The following is a 23,434-nucleotide window of genomic DNA, read 5'->3' as shown; positions in this document are numbered from 1 at the left end:
GAATCTCTCTCAGGCAAAACTAACAGGTCAAGGAAATTCTTATCCTCTCTTGCTGACAAATTTATCTTCCAAAAGGTAAAGGAGAAAACAAGGGGAACTGCTACCTTGGATCTAATCCTTATAAACAGGGAGGAAATGGTTGAGGAGGTAAAAGTGGCTGGGACCCTAGGAGGTAGCGACCATGCTATTTTAGAATTTTGGATAACTAGAGGCGGAAGACCTGTGAAGACTCAGACGTCAAGGTTAGATTTCAGAAAGGCAGATTTTAAGGGATTCAGAAAGAGAATTGGAGGGATCCAATGGCTGGATATCCTTAAAGACAAAAATGTCCAGGAAGGATGGGAAATCTTGAAAAATGAAATTCTCAAAGCACAGTTGTTAACAATTCCAAAAAGAGGGAAGAATAGGAAGCATTTAAGGAAACCAGGATGGATGAACACAGAACTTAAGCACATGCTAAAAAGGAAGCAAAAAATGTTTATAAAATGGAAAGAAGGAGGCATATCTAAAGAAGAATATAATGCTGTCTGCAGAACCTGCAAGGCACAAATCAGATTATCTAAAGCTGAAAATGAATTGAGGCTTGCAAGAGATGTCAAAAGCAATAATAAAGGATTTTGGGGATATGTCAAAAGTAAAAGAAAAGTCAAAGATGCTATAGGATTTTTACAGGATGAAAATGATGAAATGGTAAGACAGGATGTTGAGAAGACTGAACTTTTAAATTCCTATTTTGCATCTGTTTTCTCTCAGAAAGGAAATGTAACATCAACTGTTATTCACTGTCCTATTAAGGGAATAGAAGAATCCAGGATATCTATAAACAGAAAGATAGTGAGGAAACACTTAGCTAACCTAAATGTATTCAAGTCTCCAGGTCCAGATGAATTACACCCCAGAGTACTGAAGGAGATAGCAGAAGAAATTTTTGAACCCCTCTCCATAATCTTTGAAAATTCTTGGAGAACAGGAGAAGTGCCAGAAGACTGGAGAAGAGCAAATGTTGTTCCTATCTTCAAAAAGGGGAAGAAGGTGGACCCAGGCAACTATGGGCCGGTGAGTCTGACTTCTATACCAGGAAAGATCTTTGAACAAATTATTAAACAACATGTATGTCAATACCTGGATAAGAATGAAGTGATTAAACAGAGTCAGCATGGGTTTGTAACTAATAAGTCATGTCAGACTAATTTAATTTCCTTCTATGATGGTATTACTGATTGGGTGGATCAAGGAAATGCTGTAGATATAGTATATCTTGACTTCAGCAAAGCATTTGACAAAGTCTCTCATACAATCCTTATTGAAAAAATGACTAAGTATGGAATGGACAAGGCAACTGTTAGGTGGATTCATAACTGGCTTAGTGATCGGACCCAAAGAGTGGTCGTAAATGGCTGCACATCCAGTTGGAAGAATGTCTCAAGTGGGGTACCACAGGGCTCTGTCCTGGGCCCTGTATTGTTCAACATCTTTATCAACGATTTAGATGAAGGAATTGAGGGTAAACTGATTAAATTTGCTGATGACACAAAGCTAGGAGGGATAGCTAATACTAGAGAAGAGAGAGAGAGGATTCAAAAAGATTTAAATAAACTGGAGAAGTGGGCAGCAACTAACAGAATGGTTTTTAACAGGGAGAAATGCAAAGTACTACATCTGGGCAATAAAAATGAAAAAAGCATATATAGAATGGGAGGAATAGGGCTAAGTGACAGCACATGTGAAAAAGACTTGGGTATACTAATAGATCACAGACTGAATATGAGTCAACAGTGTGATGCAGCAGCAAAAAAGGCAAATGCAATTCTAGGATGTATTAACAGAAGCATACAGTCTAGATCACGTGAAGTAATTATTTCCCTCTACTCCTCTTTGGTCAGACCTCATCTGGAATATTGTGTCCAATTTTGGGCACCACATTTTAAAAAAGACATCAACAAACTGGAGCAAGTTCAGAAAAGAGCGACCAGAATGGTGACCGGTCTGCAAACCCTGTCTTATGAGGAAAGGTTGCAGGATTTGGGAATGTTTAGTTTGCAAAAGAGAAGACTGAGAGGAGACTTAATAGCTGTCTACAAATATCTAAAGGGCTGTCACATTGTAGAAGGATCAACTTTATTCTCATTTGCACAAGGAAAGACTAGAAGCAATGGGATGAAGCTGAATGGGAGGAGACACAGATTAGATATTAGAAAAAACTTTTTGACAGAGTGATCAATGAGTGGAACAGGCTGCCACGAGAAGTGGTGAGTTCTCCTTCAATGGAAGTCTTCAAACAGAGGCTGGACAGACATCTAACTGGGATGATTTAGCGAATCCTGCTTTGAGCAGGGGGTTGGACCAGATGGCCCAGGAGGTCCCTTCCAACTCTATGATTCTATGATTCTATGAAGGGGCTCGCTGCGTCCAAAGCGACTTTGGCCAGATGGGTTCGCCTGACGATCCAAGAATCTTATGAAATCAGTGGCACGCCGGTTCCGGCAGGGATCAAGGCACACTTGGCTCGAGCAGTGGGTGCCTCATGGGCACTACGACACCAAGCTTCAGCGGAACAGGTGTGCAAAGCAGCTACCTGGTCCAGCTTGCATACGTTTGTCAAACATTATAACGTACATACCCAGGCATCCTCGGATGCAAGCCTGGGAAGAAAGATTCTCCAGGCAGCAGTTGCGCACCTCTAATCAGGGGCGCAAAATAGCATGGATTGGGTGAGCTAAGATCCCGCCCAGGGACTGCTTTAGAACGTCCCACAGTCTCTGTGTCCCCCAATGAGTCGAAGGAGAAACATGGATTTTTGTGAGTACTCACCGTAAAATCCTTTTCTCCGAGATGCTCATTGGGGGACACAGCACCCACCCTACTAGCCAGTTGGCTTTTGCTTATTTTTAGTTATACAAATCCTTATGTAAGGATCAGGGTGGTCCCTTTTCCAGACGTATAATTTCTTGCCTGAATTTAAGGCGCGTTCTCCTACTGCTTATGCACTAAACTGAGTTATGCCCGGTCTGGGGGCGAGGGTGTATGCGGCGGAGGAGGAGCTAACTCTTTTTTTGTATACTTAGTGTCAGCCTCCAGACGGCAGAAGCACACACCCACAGTCTCTGTGTCCCCCAATGAGCGTCTCGGAGAAAAGGATTTTACGGTGAGTACTCACAAAAATCCATGTTTTTTTTATTTCGGAAACATCGGAGCAAGGGTGAGCAGCAGATAAAGGAAACCAATCATTTAGAGAAAAATTGCCCAGGGGCCCTAAAAGCTTCCTATCCCCATGGTGGTGCCCAATTATCTATATGAATACTCCACACCTGCAATAGAGCAATAAATATGGTTGCACTTTTTTTTCAAATATAAATTAAAAAGTTGTACCAAAAATGCAAGTTATCACCAATCTATAGGCACCACCTTTCAGACAACCCAAGATCCAAAAATGAAAGCTCGGGAGTCTATTGTTTAGCTCCACAATGCTTAGTACATCTCCAGCAGGCTCATAGATAATGAGTGGAGCATAGGTGCACATGTATGACCATTGCTCTATTTATACGAAGTACTCCAGAGCCTTATTCTCGGCATTGGGTGGGATCCAAAACGGTCAGCAAGATATCACTTATCCTGTATATTGCATTCTCGGTAGAATCACTTTAAATGTGGTATATTACTACAGCTAATCCCATTGATACAACCACTAAGTTCCTAGTTTAAGTCCGAATTTAGCTGTAGGACATAAGACTTTCTGTCACCAAGTTTTCAGAGGAGAGATGTCTCCTTTCTGCATTTGAGCTTTAGATTTTGGTAACAGTTGGACAAATCCCATGAAGCCATGAGCATCCAGTGCAGCTTTTTGCCTCTGATGTTGATCTTTTTCGTTTGTCAAGTTCTCAGAGGAGTTGATGTAAAAAGCTTGGATTTGCTGTTCTGTAGCAAGGATGAATTTATTTCTCGCAGTATACAACAACTCCCTCAGCATTCGCAGTAATCCTTTGCTTATAGCTGTGGCTATGTGAAAGAAGGTTCATATTTACTATTACACCATTTTTTCTCTTTTTTTGGAGGGATGAGTACTGTACCCTATTGGGAGAGAACCCCCAGGAAGAGCACCTAAAATGAAACAAGGGCCTCATGAGTGCTTAGCACTATTTAGCTGTTTCATCATATGAGATTTTAGATGATATTCCTTCTAATGTCAGAAATAAATCGCAAACTGTCTAATGTTATATGATTATTATACACTGATGATTCATTTTATTATTGAACACCTACAGTGCTATTGATCAATTAAAAAGGTTAGTAAGCCTGGAACCTACATTTTTAAGAAAGTAAAAGTGAAGTTCTGTATTTCTTAGAGGTCACACGGCCGTAAAATTGTGATATGACCTAGATCGGAGCACATTGCATGGACTCGCTGGCTCTCCTGACCCAAGCGTGACACCTGCATAAAAATACGTGAAGCTGTCATTCTCGGTTCAGGACAGCCACCGGCCAGTCCGTACTCTGCATTCTGATGTCTGTCCAATATGTACGGCCGTCTGACTGCCCCCTTAGGAGGATATTTATGTGGGTATAATTATTGGGCAACTATTAGTGTGTTAAATTTTTACGCAACTGCCAGTAAAGGAAAAACCTAAATTTTCCCATCAGTGACCTATATAGCCCCCCTTCAAGGGGGGCTAATAACATTAAGAAGCTAATAGATTTCATGTATGGAAGACTTCTGAATCTGTTAACGATAATCTGGTGACGATAAACTTTTTGGGCAGGAATAACCCCAGCCCTCTTAGACACTGTTCAGAGAGGTGTACTGTTTTCCGTCACCGTAAATTTCTCTTTTAAAGGGAACCTGTCAGCAAGTTTTTGCTGTGTGTTCTGAGAGAAGCTTGGTGTAGGAGCTCAGCCCCTGATTCCAGAGACTTACTTGGCTGTGTTTTTTTGTTTCATTAAGTGGTTTATCAGACTATCTGACTAGTTGCCTCATGTGTGCTGGTCCAGCCCTGTCCCCACCACCGATTAGCAGCTCTCTATTATTATATATTGTACAGGGAGATACACACTCAGTGGTGGGGATAGGCTCAACATTCCAAGCTCTGCTAAATCTGCAGCAGAAAATGGTGTTTCTGTCACAACTGCTGCATCCTGTAAACTAAGTGATACATCATTGAAATCAGACTGTCTGTGCCTGCCTCATGCTGTTATCAGATTACATAGCAAAACCTGCTGACATATTACCTTAAGGCCTCTTTCACACATCAGGTTTTCGCCGTCAGGCGCGATCCGGCGCTTTTTACAGAAACTGGATCCGGTGAAATGCAATGCCGGATCCGGTTTCCCCCCCATTGACTTGCATTTGCGCCGGATCGCGCCGGATGGCCATGCGTTTCATCTGGTTTTCGCCGGATCCGGCAATGTGTCGCGATCCGGCGTCTGGAAAAAACGGCTACTGTAACGTTTTTTGTCTCCGGCGAAAAAGCCGGACACGCCGGATCCGGCGCGTCCGGCTTTTTCACACAATGAAAGCCTATGAGCGCCGCAATGCGCCGGATCCGGTTTTTTGGTCTGAGCATGCTCAGTAGCTCTGCCCACAGGAGATATATAAAAGCAAGACAATGGGACCCTCAGCCACACCCAACATGCCACCCAAGCCAAGAACCAGGAGCAGGAGAAGGCAGCAGACATCTGCAGCAGCAGCACCATCAGCACCACCCCAAATGGAGCAGCAAATGGAACATGCTGAGGAGGGGAGTCCAGCAGCAGATGAGAGACGGTAATTATCAAATCCCCCATTCCTCCAAACTAGGGCCATGGAATATCAAGATATTCATTGGCCCTTTGTTTCTCTTTATTCAACAGCCGCCAAAGAGATGCAGCAGCAGCAGCAGCAGAAATGGCATCACTGGCAGCAGCAACAGCAGCAGCAATACCCACAGCCATGGAGTCTGGCCATCAACAGGACAGCACATCTTCTTCTGGGAGCCCTCCCTCGCATCGTCAGCGTTTGACGGTAAGTTTTTATTTCCAAAATCCATCATCTCTGTAATATATGTCTATTCATTGCCTTTTATTTCAAAACAGGAATCACAAGATGAAGAGGAGCTCCCAGAAGAAGAAGGAAGGGGTGGACAGACACCTGGAGTGGGCTCACAATTGGTAAGTTTTTGGCATCAAACGCAGAAACACAACATCACACTACACACAACACATAGAAAACAATGTTCTGCAGACCACACACAGCAAACAAATGCCTACATCCAAAGACATAACATTTTTTGTTTTCTTCTCTAGTCTTCCCAATCTGGTGCTCGGCCAAGAGGTCCTCGCAGTGCCTCCCAGGGTCGTCGGCGACAGCAACGCGGCGGTCACCAGCGTGTAAGTATAAATATTTTTGCTTTGTTTTTTTGCACTTTATATTTCATTTCTTTTGTGGAGGCTAATGTTATTTTTGTCTTTTTCTTTAACAGCCTTCACAGCGTGCTCCCGACTCTGACGGTGAGGATGGAGGACTCGATGTGGACCACCTCATCGATCTCGTCAGACAAAGGGAGCCGCTCTGGAATATGGCTGACCGCCGCCACGCTGACCTTATCGTTACCCGACGACTCTGGGAGGAAATCTGTTCGCTCCTTGTGGGCCGCTGGGAGGACCTCGATGTTCGGGCCCAGATTAAAGAGCGTAAGTATATACAGTACCGGTTGCTTGATGTAAACCAGTGTTTCCCGAACTCCAGTCCTCGTGGTCCCCACGGATCATGTGTTCAGGATTTCTATTTACTATGGAAATCCTGAAAACATGACCCCTGGGGACCATGAGGACTGGAGTTTGTGAAACACTGATGTTGTATACTAACCACTCCTTTCTCGTTTCAGGGAACAGAATTGTGAATCGGTGGCGGTCTGTGAGGGATCGTTTCAAGAAGGAGTTCAATAAAGAGATGCGGGCCCCGAGTGGATCTGGAGGACGCAGGAGCAAGTACAAGTACGCACAAGCCCTGTCGTTCCTCCGGGAAACAATACTCACCAGAAGGTAAATATTACACACCACATGTGAAAAAAAATGTTAGATGTAACTTTTTTTTTTCAGCCAGGGCCATACCATGTCAGTATTTTAATTGTTTTTTTTTCTCTTTATTCCACAGCACGGTGAGCAGCACTCGGGAGCCTGCACGATTGGACCCTTCTGAGGCGATCCCTGAGGAGACCGGCACCGAGGGACACTTCGACCGCCCCGGTACATCTGCACCTTCCCAGCCTTCCCACACATTCGACCCATCTGTCCCATCCACCAGCACAGGAGCATCGTGGCCGCCTACATTACATGAAGCTGCTGGTGAGGAGATCGCTTTCCCTTTACCCCACCCTTCTGCCCCTGCCACCTCTAGTACACCTGCGGGTACTGGGCGGCAGCGGCAGAGGGGTCAGGAAAAGAGTTATGCGCAAGAGTTCTTGCATCTGAATGCATCTTTCCAGAACTGTCTAAAAGTCTTGTCAGAGCAAATCTCCGCAGGCTTTCAGCAGATCAACTCCAGCATTCTGGAGGTGAAGACACTTCTGCAAATCATGCATTCAGAAGCAAGATCTTCGCCAAACCACACCTTTTTAAGGTCTGTTGTGGAGCGCATGGCAACACTATCTCCTACCCAGCAGATGCATGTAATGCATTCGTGCCACGGTGCTCTACAGCAGGTTACCTCCCAACCTCCACCTCCCACCACTGTAGTTCCTCCACCTGCACCCCCTCCAGCCACTTTCCATCCTCCCCCTCCTATTACATCTGCACCCCCTCCAGCCACTTTCCATCCTCCCCCTCCTATTACATACCAGCAACCTCACCAGTACCAGCAACCTCCCCAGTACCAGACATCTCCCCACTTCCAGCAACCTGCCCCGTACCAAACTCCTTCCCCGTACCAAACTCCTTCCCCGTACCAAACTCCTTCCCCGTACCAAACTCCTTCCCCGTACCAAACTCCTTCCCCATACAACTTTCCATCAACATCATCTGCTCCTACAGTCCCTGCCCAAACCTCCACTCCACCGCCCACCACCTCTTCTGCCTCCAACATGTCCACCCATTCTGTAGCTTTTTCCACACCTTCACCTCTAACTGTTCCTTCCCCACCACGATCCCAGTCCTCTCTCCACACACCCAGTGTCGAAGTGTCCCGCAGCCCCTCCAGCAGTATTTCCACCCCACACTACACAGATTTGTAATGTGTGTTTTTTAATAAAAATGCCCATTGGGTTTAAAACCTTTATTAAAAAAGTTTTTTGCACTTTAAAAACATTTTACAAAAAAAAAAAAAATTTTAAATAAAAGTTAAATTATCATTTCACAATGGTTGTCTGTCTTTTCTTTCTGCGGCAAACTATGTTTAAAAAAAAGGTTAAATACAGGGTATTTCAAAGGTAAAAATGTATTCAAAACCAGGTATATAACTGTGGGTAAATTTTAGCTTTTTGCCACAGTTGTGTTCCTGGTTGTGTTTGAAGCAAAGTATTTCACCTAAAAAGTTGTGTTTATTGTTGGTGATTTCCTAACAATGTACACAGCTTTTGTTAAAAGGTGAAATACTTTGCATAAAACACAACCAGGTACACACCTGTGGCCTAAAGCTAAAAATAGTAGACCATGACAAGATAGCCAACTTTGGTTGGTAAAGGTATATACTGTTGGTCCAGAAGGTACACAAGTTTGGTTAGGGCACAAATCTTTCACACTCTGTCATCCTGCCAGTGTACTCTGCCTTGAGGGGCCACAAGGGTCAATTTTAAAAACCGGATCCGGCGTAATCCGTCGAAAAACGGATAGAAAAACGGATGAACCGGATGAGACGGATCCGGTTTTGTCTGTCAAGAACAAGACGGATTCGGCAGAAAACCGGATCCGGCACATCAGGTTTTACAAAACATTTGCCGGATCCGGCATTCCGGCACGACGCCGGATCGCGCCTGACGCCGAAAACCTGATGTGTGAAAGTAGCCTAAGAAGGGCCCACAAACTCTTAATAGAGTTAAAGTCAGGTAAGGAAGAAAGCCATTATTCTTTCAACTTTAAAGGAGTTGTCCACTACTACTACAACCCCTTCTGGATCTGAATGTTTGCCCCAGTGAAAATAAAAACACTTATACTCACCTTCCGTGCCGGCACCATGGTCAACAAGCGCGTGCTATGACATGTGAGCCCTGCGCCCATTCAGAGCTGGCATCACTGTCCCCACCTTTCCACATTTAGTAATCAAGAGTAAAGGTACTGTCACACTAAGCGATATCGCTAGCAATATCGCTATAACTTGTGACGTTATAGCGATATTGCTAGCGACATCGCTGTGTCTGATACTTACCTACGACCCGCTCCCCCGCTGGTTATCGCTGATCGCGCGAGAACGTCCTGGACTGTTTCTCGTCGTCAGCTTCCTGCGGCGCTTCCTGTGGAGAGACGAGCGTGGAGCCGGGCGGGAGGACACAGGATCGCCTAGTGTGACAGGTAAGTAGCGACCCCCGTCCCCAGCGATGTCGCTGGTGAGATCTGCCTGTGTGGCAGCTCACTAGCGACCACTTAGCGATGCACAAGCGATCCTGACCACGTCATATCGCTGGTCTGGATCGCTAGTACATTGCTAAGTGTGACAGTACCTTAAGTGTACTCCAGCAGCAGCCCTCACTTCCTCTTGATTGCGTTTATGTCCGAAGTCCTTTACTTACAGTATGCTCCTTTAAGACCTTTACTGGCAGCCAAGCAGTGGAGGACTTCAATGCATGCAATGTAGCATTATCCTGCATAAATATCATGTTTTTCTTGAAGTAGGTTTGGGTGTTGATTTTGAATCCATCTTGAATCCAAAAAAGTCCAACTACCTCAGCTGTAATTATACCATTCCATAGCAATCCCTCACCTCCATCTTGTGTCTGAGTTGAAATGGAGGTCTCTGTCCGTTACTGACCTAGCCACGGGCCAACCCATCTGTTCCGTCAAGAGTTGTTCCCATCTCCTCAGTCCATATAGCCTTTGAAAAACATGTCTTCAGGTATTTCTTGGCCCAGTCTTGATGTTTTAGCTTATGTGTCTTGTTCAGTGGTAGTCGGGTTTCAGTGTTCCTTACCGTGGCCGTGTCTCTGAGCACTGAACACCTTGTACTTCTGGGCACTCAAGGGAGGTTGCAGTTTTGGAATATCATAGCACTAGAGTATAATGGGATCCTGGTCGCTTCATGTTTGATTCTTCTTAAATCTTTGGCAGTCAATGTGCAACAATATTTTTCAAAACACATTTTTGTGACCCTTTTGACTATTTGCAATTAAACTAAGGCTGGTTCTGTGATCACATCCTAATATCTTGCCAATTTCAAGAGTGCTGCAACCCTTTGTAAGACTTGTACAAAAAAAAAAAATCTCCTTTTTGACCCGTTTTGCCTGACAAAAACTAGTGTCCTAATAATTCTGTCCACTTTGGTAAAGGGTGTTGATATCGTTAGGCCTCATCCCCCTCATTAAAAAAATACACATCACATGATCTGCTTCATCCAATAAGCATTCAAGTTCATCCAGTTAGGAGCTAGAAAATCTGCATAAAAGTGATATGCTCGAAATACCCACTTGTCTAATAATTGTGCACTCTGTGTAGATAGAGATTAGGGTGATATATGAAATATATTATTGTTGTACTGTATATCTGAGGTATATGTTTAGTATGGCACTTACCATTCTTTACATACATTTCTCCTCTTGCTTTTCCAGGATTGGATTCTTTGTGTGCTCCATTCCTCTATTTAAATTTTAACAATGAAGGTAAGTGTCTGGAATCTTATATTAAGGTGTAAGGCCAACTATGAGCAACTTTTCAAGTTTAGGTTCAAAATTTTGTGCGGATTAATTTCTGGTTAGCCACACCTTTCCTTCATGCTTTGGGCAAAGGTCTGTGCCATAATAATGGAGCCTTTTAGTAAGAGGCACTTACTTTGAAGGGATACTGATTTTTACAGCCGATAAGGGTCTTTTATGTGTATCCTTTAAAAAAATAATTAGACTGAGGTTCCTAATCATTGAACAGTGTAAACAGATTGAACTATCAGCAAAAATTGTTTCGCTTCCTTCATTGTACTTGCCATAATTGACTTAAAATATTTTGTTTGTCAATTACCTCTTTAATCTTTTCCTGTAAACATCCATCTGCTAGTCAATAGAATCAGGAGGCTAGACAAGTGATCTTAAAAATGAAAAAAGGCAGAAATGTATATACTTATTGTTGCATGTTAAAGTATGGCTTTCAAGGATTGAACGGGTGGTCTAATATCTAAAATGGCCTTTGTAAATATCTGTCTTTACACCCTGACCCCTTTTGTAACTAGCTTCATTATAAAATACCATACACTTCTCCCTACAAGTCAGACCAACAAGGGAGGATGTACAGGGATAAATGAAAATATCAAGCATACGCACTCATATTCAACAAAGAGGAACACAGGAGAGAAAGAGAGGTAAACAAGATAGGAAAGAATGAGGAATCACACACGGTAGAAACACATAGCAACAATCGCAGATCAACATTCCAAACGCCTTTACCAACAACCGACACCTCCATGCCAGGCGACACAAGACTTACACTGGCAATCCAGATTGCCAGAGGCGAGAATATATAGAAGATGGGAGTGGCCAATACTGATAAGCTGAGATCCAAGCTGGAAGGCTTCAGAGACTCTCAGCTGAACTGTTTAACTCCTGCACTGCTAACATAAACCTGCTCCATTTAATATGAAGTGCTTCTAATCAGTGCAGGAGTATGTGAAATCAGAAGCTACGGTCTTCTGGCCCCTCTCTCTAGTGGTGAACCTGTAACAGAGGAATTACAAAATGCTGGGGCTTCACTCACTTCCACTCATCGTCTGTCACCCCTCCTAGAATAGATAGTCATCAAACTGCAGTTTCTTTTATGGCTGTCCTCTAAAGATGTCCTGGTTCCATGTTGATAGATGCTGCGGGAAATATGAGTGCTCACCCGCACTCTGCTTCCATCTCCACCCCCACATCTTCTGACTGTGAAACAAGACATCGTCAGAAGGTGGAGATAGAAGCAGTGAGTGACATCAGCGCTGCCCCACAGCTTCTAGCACTGTCCTCAAGCGAATTGTCATCAGGGGACGGGCACAGCTGTCACTCACTGCTTCTGTCACGGCCCCCTGATGACGATTTGTTTGAGGGCAGTACTAAAGATGTGGGGCAGTGTTGGTGTAACTCACTGCTTCTGTCACCACACTCTCTGATAACGATCGTTTGAGGGCAGTGCTAGAAGTTGTGGGGCGACCCTGGTATCACTCACTGTTTTAAGCTCTGCCCCCTGACAACATCTTTTTTTCACAGAAGCCGTGGAGATAGAACCAGAGTGCGCGCACTGCACTCACCTCTCCCATAGTGTCCATGACCATGGATCCAGGACATCTTCAGAGGGTAGCGATGCAAGAAACTGTTGTAAATAACTGAAGTGCTGTCCCCTGATGACTTCCTGTTCTAGGAGGGGCGATAGATGCTGCAGGGATGTGAGTGCAGCACCAGCCTCCTGTGACGTCCTGTCTAAGAGGATGGCCCTGCAGTCACTTCTCCACAGCTTCTATCCCACCCCATTGAAACACATCAGAGAGCAGCGCTGCTGGCACTTACCACAGGTTATGCCACTGGCGTCCCCTGATAATGTTCTGTTTCAGGGGGAATGATCAAGTAGTGATTGCAGCTTCAGTGGCCGCTGCCACACATCTTCTGTTCCCGCCACCCATATCTTCAGTCTCTGCCGCCATGGTCCCGGCTTCTGACACCACCACCTCTTTCCCTCAAATGAGCGATTGAATCAGGGTGATTGACAGCAGCATTGCATCTCGGCTTCTGTCACTGACCTCAAGGAAGTTGTCATCAGGAGGTGGCACTGGTGTCACTCAACCTGCTTTTGTCACCACCCGCTGGTGACAATGGCGGTGACCGAAGCTGTGGGAAGTGAATGCAGCTGCGTCCCCTGATAATGTCCTGTGTTCAGGGCAGGTGATGAAAGCTGCAGGAAAGTGATGGAAATGGAAGGGTCATCCTGCTGTGATGTCCCATTTGAGACTCCCCTTAAACAAAACAGAAAAGAAAGAAAAAAAAGACAGATATAGGGATTTCCTCCATTAGGGGAATGATGGGGAATTTTATAATATAGCAAATTGCAAAACAGGTTGTTGGTTAAAAATATAGATATTTACCAAGGCATAATAGGGATCAGATCACCCCTTAAATAATGACAAATCGGTGAAACTCAAAGCAGGTCTTATTCTGACCTGATTTTGAGGATCAGAGTAGGGCACACGCAATGGGTCTGTGTGCTGTCTGAGAAAAAAAAAATCATACAGCACACCAAGTCTTCACACAGATGGATGAATGTAGCCTTAAAGTAAAAAATGGCTTTGTATCTAGGGGATTAAAATACTTTAAATGCATTGGTAGAAAATAAGGAAAAATTTGTTTTATTTTTTTTTTTTAAGATGTGCATATCTACTGCTAAATCCTTTCTGTAATAGTGACTGATAGCACAAGCTAACACCTTCTGTGAGAATATCCTGCATCTTCATTCTTTGTTGAGTATTTCAGATCCCTCCTACTCAATTATACATGATTTAGTTGCTGATTTATGAATGAGATTAGAGGTAACATAACATTGTATTGCTATATCCCCAGGTAATGGAGATGGAGGAGGGAGCCCTGTTATTAGAGCACGCGTACTCGCCCATTATCTTTTTTTCTTCCCATTCTCTCAGATGTCTATTACTGGGCCACCCAAGCAGCATCCTCACCACCATGAATTTCATTAATGATGCTTTGCAAATTATTCACTTCTCCAGTTCTTCTTTTACCTACATAATGCGACTAATTGAAGTGACGTTTGATGGTTGAATTCACTTGTTTTATGTAGCATGATTCCTGATGATTGAGCTACTCCTACAATACCCTAAAGTTTGTGTTTGTACCTTTTAGTAAAATACAAGGTTTTTAGCATTCACTTTGTAGCTGAGACTGCATGTTAAACTGCAATCAAGAAATCCTGTAAATCATTTGCTATCCTAAATATCTATTTTTCTCACTTCATAGCATTTAATTATTTGTTTGTCTAATGTCATTTATCATCCACACCAATTGGAATTACAGGCTTTTGCAGTAACAGCTTTTTTATGGTCAGTTTTTTTTTAGGTTTTCAACATTAATATATCAAAGTATTTAAACGGAATCTGTCATTAGGCTATATGGGCATGTAGGTCATAAGAAGGTGAATAACATGATACTGTGATATCTGCGATCTGATTTCTTATTCCAGAGAAATCCATGTTTTTCTTATATGTAAATGAAATGTTCACGGCTAGGGGCCGGACATAGATCTACATGATAATCTGCCTCCAGAGATTATTTTAATTGAGGGATTTACAAGTGTAAGAAAAGTAACTGACACAGAACAGTACAACTGAACTGAGTCTCTTTACAAATGCATTTACTGCAGCTCTCACAGCTCTGCTGTATTATAACAATATTGTAACTGTCGGCCACTGAGATGGAAGCTGAGAGGAACCGCAGATGTGTCAGGTATAATCACACACTACTCTGCAGAGCAGTGAGCGGCCATTATATATCACACTGGTAACGTACCCTTCATGCAAGACAATCTCTGGAGGCAGGTTTTCATACAGATCTGTGTCCTGCCCATAGCCTGGAACAGCTCATTTACATATAGGAAAAACGTGGACTTCTCTGGAATAAGCCATCAGATCACTGATACCAAGGTAAAATTTTATTCATCTTTCTATAACCTGCAAGTCCATATAGACTTCTTAGGAGGGTTATTCCTACTGACTTATTCCTTTAAGACATATTTTTCCATGGTACATGACGGCACCACGAGAGAGGGGATCCGCCCTACGAGGACAGGAAACCTTCAAGATAAAAGGGGCGGCTCCTCTCTCCGCATCAGTTGGTTTCCTGTCCTCGACGGGGAACCCTCAAGATGAAAGCCTCTTTGAAGATTCCGAAGAAGAGGATGCCTGGACCAGGGTCGGGTGATTAATGGCAGGCATGGGTTTGCTACACCCGACGCCGGGTACCGGTAGTCGTCTCGGGGGCCATATATACCTATGTCCCCCCTGAGCGAAGGCATGGCCACAGCCGGTGGGGCAGATGCCCAGGCGAAGCGGGCTACCTTGGCGGTGGACCCTCCAAGATGTCAGCACACAAAGAAGGTCCAGGAAGGCCACTTATAGTGTTCCCTCCCTGTTGACATACAGTGGCCATGCAGCCCAGGAGACACATCGGTGCCCGGGCAGAGAGCTCCTCGGAGGCCACAGACGGTGTACCCTCCCTGTTGGAGACCAGACACCGGACCCCGCAGCGGAAAATCCCGAGATCTGTAATTTTACAAACAGCAGGAGTGAGAGTATACCTGCAGTCAGGTCAGGAAGGGATCCATCGCGCAGGTAAGGGGTGTCTGGGGGCCCGAAGCAAGCATGGCCCAAGCGCTCACCCGGCCCGGGTTCGTATGGCCGCACCGAGAGAGGCGCGCGTTGGGAGCGCGCATGATGGCCGATGAACCGGAAGTGGTTGCGGCGACCCGGAAGTAGAGCGGCGCGCACAGCACCGCGGGGCCTGGGAGAGGCAGAAGGTGTGCATGGTCCCGGGGGGGGGGCACGCAGAGGCATGACGCGCGCGCGTCCACACAGCAAGCGGGGCAGGTGCGAGTCCAGGTGGTCTAAAAAAAAAAAAAAAGGGTGCTATTTAAGATCGCCAGAAAAGGCGAGCAGGCGTCACAGCACCAATTTGGAGTGGAAGTGACTGCTTGCAGCCATAAGCAGCATAATGGAGAGCCCTTCGCCAGAGCATGTGCAACCGCGCCAGGAAGCAAAGGAGAGGCGGTCGTGCTCAGAGGAGAAAGCAAAGACACGCCGCAGCAGTAGTGTGAGCCACTCGGGCAGCGCACGGGCGGGTCGTCACCGCAGGAAAGAGGGGTCCATAGTCTCGTTGTCTCGTTGGGAGACAGTGAAAGGACCAGCCAACCTCCAGATCCGGTACCCGTTCTATGAAGCGTCCGAGTGGTGAGTGAACTTCGAGAAAGTCCAGTAATCTAATGTCTGTTCTCTTTCTCTTTTTCTCCTCTCTTTCCCTCTTCTCCTCCTCCTCTTACATACATTGGCGGGTGGAGTATAGGAGGTCCCTAAGAAATGTAGGGGAAAGTCAAAAAATAAAGAATGTGCTTTATGTAAAAATCCCGTAGAAGCAGCCTGGAACAAAAAGTTATGCCAGGAGTGCATTAACAAGACCATAGCGGAGGAGACACCCTCATTTTCGGATAGTCTGAGGTCCATAATTCAGACAGAAGTTTCCAAGTCAGTAAGGGCATTACAAGCCGTAGATACAGAGAGGAAAACTAAGAGATCAAGCCCCTCAGGGGTCTCTCAACAAGACTCTACAGGGTCAGAGGACGACTCAAATAAGTCGCAGTATTCAGGGAGTAGCTCGGACGGGGAAGATACGTTTCCAGTAGAAACTACGGATGAACTCATTAAAGCAGTTAGATCTACCATGGGGCTAGTAGAAGAACGGACAAAAAAGACAGCCCAAGATCTCATGTTCAGTGGACTGCAAAAGAAAAAACGTAAGACCTTCCCTGTTAATGAGCAACTAAAAGCACTCATAAAACGCGAATGGGAAAAGCCAGAAAGGAAGTCCCAGATAATGAATTCCCTGAAGAGGAGATACCCCTTTGAGGAAGAGGCATCCTCATCCTGGGATAGGGCCCCCAAAATTGATGTAGCAATATCAAAGGTCGCCAGAAAATCTTCCCTACCCTTTGAGGACCTGGGGTTTCTAAAAGAGCCGCTGGACCGAAAGGCGGACAATTGCCTTAAGGCAGCCTGGGAAACCTCGGCTGGCGCACTAAGGCCCGCCATCGCAGCCACTTGTGTGGCTATGTCCCTAAAGATATGGACAGACAACTTGGAGGATCAATTAGAACAAGGAGTTCCCAGAGAGACGATTCTGGAATCATTGCCGGCTATTAGAGCGGCGGCAGACTTTCTCGCAGAGGCATCAGCAGATTCGGCCAGACTAGCGTCAAAGTCAGCAGCCTTAACCAATGTAGGACGGCGTGCGGTATGGCTTAAATGCTGGCCGGGGGACACCCAGGCAAAAATGAAACTTTGCTCTCTACCTTGTGAAGGAAGTTTCTTATTCGGTCCGGCATTGGATCAAGTGTTGGAAAAAGCGAGTGATACAAAAAAGAATTTTCCGAAACAACCATTTCAAGCCTTTCGGCGCTCCTTTCAGAGGGGCCGAAAATTCAGAAGGCAACAATTTAAAGATCGTGACAGAAACAATTCTGACAAGCGATACAGAGGAGGGAGAGGCTTCTATTTCAGCAAGCCCCCTAGAGAAGCCAAAAAACCCACCCAGTGACGGTCCTTCTCAGGTGGGGGGAAGGCTCTCTCACTTCCTCCCAGCCTGGGAAAGGATCTCATCCAGCACCTGGATACGACAGATAGTAGGGTCAGGTCTGGAGTTAAAATTCCACCACTGGCCACCACAAAAATTCATTCAAACTCCGGTACAATCATCTCAAGAAAGACAAAAGAGTTTGGAAGAGGAGGTATTATCGCTTGTACAAAAACTCGTACTGGAAGAAGTTCCAGAAAAAGAAAAGAAGGGAGGCTTTTACTCCCCCCTATTTCTGATAAAGAAACCAGACGATTCCTGGAGGACAATTGTAAATCTAAAAGGCCTCAACAAGTATCTAGTAGTCCCATCATTCAAGATGGAGACGATAAGATCTACAGTGAAACTCCTCTTCCCTCGGTGTTACATGTCGGTCCTGGATCTCAAGGACGCTTACTATCATGTCCCGATCCGGCAGCAAGACCGCAAATATCTCAGGGTGGCAGTCCACATAAAATCTCAGTGGCATCACTTTCAGTACAAGGCTCTGCCCTTTGGGGTAGCAACAGCCCCCCGAGTCTTCACGAAATTAATTGCGGAGGTCACGGCACATCTCAGAGAAAAAGATGCTCTAGTAATACCATATCTGGACAACTTCTTGATAGTGGGAAAAGTTTTCGCTCACTGTCAGGGACAAGTCAAGATAGTGATAGAGACTCTTCAGACTCTGGGTTGGCAACTGAACTTCAAAAAATCCAGGTTGGAGCCAACGATGGTCCAGAATTTTTTGGGCCTAACAATAGACTCGGTAATACAGGAGTGTCGCCTCCCAGAGGAGAAAGAAGAGAAAATCAAAAACCTAATCAGAACAACATTAGGAAAGCCGACAATGACTCTGAGGAAAGCCATGTCAGTGTTGGGGTCCCTATCCTCCTGCAAACCAGCAGTAAAATGGGCTCAATTTCACACAAGGGAGCTTCAGTGGTACGTGTTACAAAGCGATCTGACGATTCAAGGGCAGTTAGAACAGAAGCTCACCATCCCGGATCCTGTACTCCAGTCACTAAAATGGTGGTTGCAGATAGAGTCCTCTCCGAGGGGAGTACCATGGACATATACAGCCTCCAGAGTAGTCACGACAGATGCCAGTCCCTGGGGCTGGGGAGCCCATCTAGACACCCTATGGCTCCAAGATCCTTGGGCTCAGGGAGAAAAAGATCTATCCTCAAACGAGTGGGAACTACTAGCCATCGAAGGAGCGCTGGAAGGATTACTTACACACCTGAGAGGACATCATGTGAAAGTCCTATCGGACAATCGTACAGCAGTCGCATACGTGAACCATCAGGGGGGCACCCGTTCTCGGTCGCTAATGGAAATAGCAAGAAGAATCCTGACTCTGGCGGAACATCAGTTTCTCTCATTATCGGCCCTGCATATCCGAGGCGCAGACAACCTGAAGGCAGACTTTCTGAGCAGGAACCACTTAAAGCAAGGCGAATGGTGCCTAAAAGGGTCCATTTTTCAACAAATTGTGCAGAGGTGGGGAAAACCCATAATAGATCTCTTCGCCTCAAAAACCAACAGAAAAGTTCAAAAATTCTGCTCCCTAAGGCCAGCAGACATGCCACTGGTGGTAGACGCCTTCAGAATGAAATGGACATCAGGTCTCCTGTACGCCTTCCCTCCGATATGCCTTATTCCATTAGTCCTGAAGAAGATCAGGGAGGATCAAGCCAGAGTAATTATGATAGCTCCCTTTTGGCCAAAAAGGCCGTGGTTCTATTGGCTAAGAGTGATGTCAGTGACAGACCCATGGGTGCTCCCAGAGGACCACGACCTCCTAACACAGGGTCCCTTCAATCACCCTCCGAATTCCAGGCTGCATTTGACAGCCTAGAATTTGAAAGGTCACTGTTAGAGAAGAAAGGCTTTTCAGCAAGGTTGATTGCCACCCTAATCAGTAGCAGAAAGCCAGTGACTACAAAAATATACGGGAGAATATGGAGAAAATTTTTGTCCACCTCAGGCCCAATACAGGAGGGGGAAGTACCTGTGAGGGCAGTGCTAGAGTTTCTACAAAGGGGTTTAGACTTGGGCTTAGCGGTCAGCACCCTGAAAGTACACGTTTCAGCCCTGGCAGCATTATTCAACTATGACCTGGCAAGCGATAGATGTGTCGCCAGATTTATCCGGGCCTGTACTAGAGCTGACTCTGTCCCATCTCCTAAACCTCCTCCCTGGGATCTAAATTTAGTCCTATCATCCCTAACTGAAAGTCCATTTGAACCAATAAACGCAACATCAGATAAAGTGTTAACTTTAAAAACAGCCTTATTAGTGGCACTCACATCGGCACGTAGGGTTGGGGACTTACACGCACTATCAGCAGACCCGCCATACACTCAGGTTATGGACGATAGAGTCGTGTTAAGATTAGATCCAGCATACCTCCCTAAGGTAGAATCATAGAATCGTAGAGTTGGAAGGGACCTCCTGGGCCATCTGGTCCAACCCCCTGCTCAGAGCAGGATTCGCTAAATCATCCCAGTCAGATGTCTGTCCAGCCTCTGTTTGAAGACTTCCATTGAAGGAGAACTCACCACTTCTCGTGGCAGCCTGTAGTGGGTAGTGTAGTGTAGGTAGTGTCGAAATTCCACAGAGCTCAGGAAATAATCTTGCCATCCTTTTGTCCTAACCCTGGTAACAAAAAGGAAGAGAGATTACATTGCTTAGACGTTAGGAGGTGTATCCTACAGTATTTAGAGGTGACAAAGCCATGGAGGAAACAGAGGGCCTTATTTGTCTCATATCAGGGAGCAAGGAAAGGCCTTAAAGCCTCTAAGCAAACTATAGCTAGATGGGTGAGAGAGGCCATCATACTAGCATATAGTAGTGCAGGCAGGGCTGTTCCAGAGGGCCTAAAAGCCCACTCCACGAGGGCCATGGCAACGTCCTGGGCGGAGAGAGTGGACGCCTCCATCGACCAAATCTGTAAGGCGGCCACTTGGTCCTCTCCATCTACCTTTTTCAGACATTACAGATTAGACCTATCTGCTACCTCTGATCTCACATTTGGGAGAAGAGTGTTACAGGCAGTGATCCCCCCCTAAAGAGAATACAAATCTCTGTAACTCTCTCGTGGTGCTGTCATGTACCATGGAAAAACACGGGTATTACATACCTGGTAATGTGTTTTTTCATGAGACATGACGGCACCCTTATATTCCCGCCCTATTTGATCACGTCATTAGCTGGGTGTTTGGTTAGTATTATACACTCCCTTGGTGTTGGAAATTTAGCAGTGTAAAATAGGTATTATTTATGTGTGCACTAACCTGCGGAGTTCCTCTCGTGCTCTGTAAAACAACTGATGCAGAGAGAGGAGCCGCCCCTTTTATCTTGAAGGTTTCCTGTCCTCGTAGGGCGGATCCCCTCTCTCGTGGTGCCGTCATGTCTCATGAAAAAACACATTACCAGGTATGTAATACCCGTGTTTTACCCCTTCATAAAAGAAGGTGTTATGGGCCTTGATGACCAAAGCGAAATTTTAACTTCTTAATGGCTGTCTTTTAAGGAAAAAAAACAAAAACAATTTTTTCTTGTTCTTTCTTAGGCCATGTTCATATCTTGTGTTCACATGTTGCATTCCTGATGCATGTTGCAGGAAAGGCAGTAAAACGTACCAATTTTACCACATTTTTGAGGATCATGGAAAATAGATACATTTGGAATGCATCATGTGAACATGGCCTTCCTGTACTTTGTTTTTCTGTTCACTTTTGTTTTATTAATATTTCTCACTACGGGAGCTCAGTTTTGCAGGAAACACATGAAATATGTGATACTTGCTGTCCCCGTATAGACTACTGAGAACCATGATATAATAGTAACAGAATATTAGATTAACATTTTCAGTGATTGGAAGAAGCAAATTGTGTCTTCTCTGCGTGCCCCAGAGCCTCCTCTGCATAAGGAATCCCTACTGATGTCAGTGTCACAGAAGGAGCAGCTTCCGATTTCTGAGTGTCAGACTGTGACCTAACTGCGCCTTTGTCTTACACCTTTGTTTATAAAGAGCTCTCTTGGTATCTGACACCAGACCTCTTGACAACCCTTCCTCATGGCTTGCCCTTGAGTAGTGACTAGCATCACAGCACCTTTCTCTATTTATAAGCCACACTTCCACCTCTTGAGCTTTTCAACACTGAAAAATAGTTCATGTCTGTTTTAGTAACAAGAACAAGATGGACTATAGGCACAGTGATGTTAGAGGTTATGCCTCCTGTTGTATTCTAAAGAAGGGGGTAGGACTAGCAACTAGGCAGAAGCTTACACAGAAAGATCATGCTGAGCTGCCTAACAAGTCTTTTACCTCACTCCAGAGCTGGATTCTCAGCTACACTGAACAGTGCTGCTGTATCATCTTCATGGTGCTAATTGTCTGTGTGCTAACTAAAGAATGAACAGCAGACAACATAGTAGCTAGCCTCCTACTACCATCTCAGTCAATTTTAATTTAGAGTCTGCAGTATAGAAAGCTGCTGAAAAATTATGTAAGTCATATAATGACCAGAAAATAGTGCAGTTCCTGATTTAGCACACATTATAGTTTTTTCTGAAAAATTACTTGAAAGTATAATTACCCTCTAATTTGTATATATTTTTATTTTGTGATACATTTTGAAACTAAAGACTCAGCGAATAGTAAAGCAAGAGGCTGAATTAGCGTTAAAGGGCACCTGTCATGTCATTTGTAGCATCTAACGTGTCCCCAGTGCGTTGTTAGTGATGCATTATGCATCAAGAACACGTTTTTCCATTAAAATTGCCACTGTATTCCTAATCAAAAAGCACTTTATATAATTATATCTTATCTGCTCGTTTAGTCATAGGGGTGTACTTCATTGTGTCCAGTCAGGGTTGCCCACCCACACAATTTGAATTATGTCCCATGGTTTTCGCCAATGTCACTGTATATCCCACGCTTGTGCAGTTTATTGTGTTGCTGCGCTCACACAGTGTGTATTGGTGGTGCCGTATGCTGTAGTTCCCAGCTTCACTGACTGTGCACATGCGCGGAGCCCCTGCGCATCACAGTCAGTGAAGCTGGGAACTACAAACTGCTTCAGTGCGCACATTTCGTCTGAGGGGAAGTGGGAGCGCAGCAGCCGTTCAGGTGCCGCTGATAGCCTGACATGTTCATGTGGAATAACATTATGACGCCCGGAATCCTAGGGCTGGGACATCACCAATACGGGAGAAAAGTGCACTTTTTGTTTTACACGGAGTCTATAGTATTTAAGAATGGTTGTCCTAGCAGCTGACAGACCATTTAAATGTTTTGTGTATGCAACACAGTACAGGAGCGAAAATTACCGTATATAAGAAACTGCTGCCTTCTCTTAAGGCCCCGTTACACATGACGATGTCCCAGCGATCCCACCAACGATCCGACATGGATGGGATCGCTGGGACATCGTTAGGCTGATCGCTGGTGAGCTGTCACATAGACAGCCCCTCCAGCGATCAGGACCAGCGAGCAAGCTGGTATCTAAGGTAAACAGCGGGTTTCTAAGAGTCGCGCGGCTCTTAGAAACCCGCTGTTTACCTTAGATACCAGCGTGCAGCGTCGCTGATCGCTGGTCTCTCGCTGCCACATGCAGCGATGCGTGCTGGCCAGCGGGAGACCAACGGTCAAAAAATGGCCCAGGACGTTCCTGCACGATCAGCGATACCCGGCTTGGGGTGGCTGATGTGTGTCACACACAGCGATGTCACTGGCGAGATCGCTGTGACGTCACAAAATCAGCGATCTCGCTGTGTGTGACTGGGCCTTTTACACTGTGTGCAGTTTATCCTTCACAGAAAGTTTAATTTAGCCTCTTCTGTTACTAGCGCTAACTATACTTTCAAGTATTTATACCCCTAGCATTACCCAATTTGGTATTTGTATTTAAAAGGACATCTGCCAGTAGGATCAACCCTCCTAAGCCGACTATATGGGCATTCAGGAC

At 45.2% G+C, this 23,434-nt stretch overlaps 2 protein-coding genes across 5 annotated transcripts in view; both read left to right on the top strand.

The window, feature by feature from the left end:
- The window catches only part of TBCK (TBC1 domain containing kinase), a 536,201-nt gene that overhangs the window by 212,024 nt on the left and 300,743 nt on the right, over window positions 1-23,434 (top strand). For all 4 annotated transcript variants that reach the window (XM_073571832.1, XM_073571833.1, XM_073571835.1 and 1 more), the window contains one exon: window positions 10,725-10,775. In XM_073571832.1, coding sequence (XP_073427933.1) covers window positions 10,725-10,775 — 51 coding nt within the window. The remainder of the gene's footprint in view (window positions 1-10,724; window positions 10,776-23,434) is intronic.
- On the top strand, window positions 15,655-22,151 carry LOC141086110 (uncharacterized). Its single transcript, XM_073571829.1, has 2 exons — window positions 15,655-19,877; window positions 20,060-22,151. The coding sequence occupies exons 1-2, from the start codon at window positions 18,369-18,371 to the stop codon at window positions 20,528-20,530; spliced, it is 1,980 nt and encodes a 659-aa protein (XP_073427930.1). The 5' UTR covers window positions 15,655-18,368; the 3' UTR covers window positions 20,531-22,151.

This window comes from Dendrobates tinctorius, unplaced genomic scaffold (genome assembly GCF_039654945.1).
Source record: "Dendrobates tinctorius isolate UK_male_01 unplaced genomic scaffold, ASM3965494v1 ptg000030l, whole genome shotgun sequence".
Taxonomy (NCBI): Eukaryota; Metazoa; Chordata; class Amphibia; order Anura; family Dendrobatidae; genus Dendrobates; species Dendrobates tinctorius.
The sequence above is the reverse complement of the archived record's forward strand: the minus strand, read 5'-3'. Positions and strand labels throughout refer to the sequence as shown.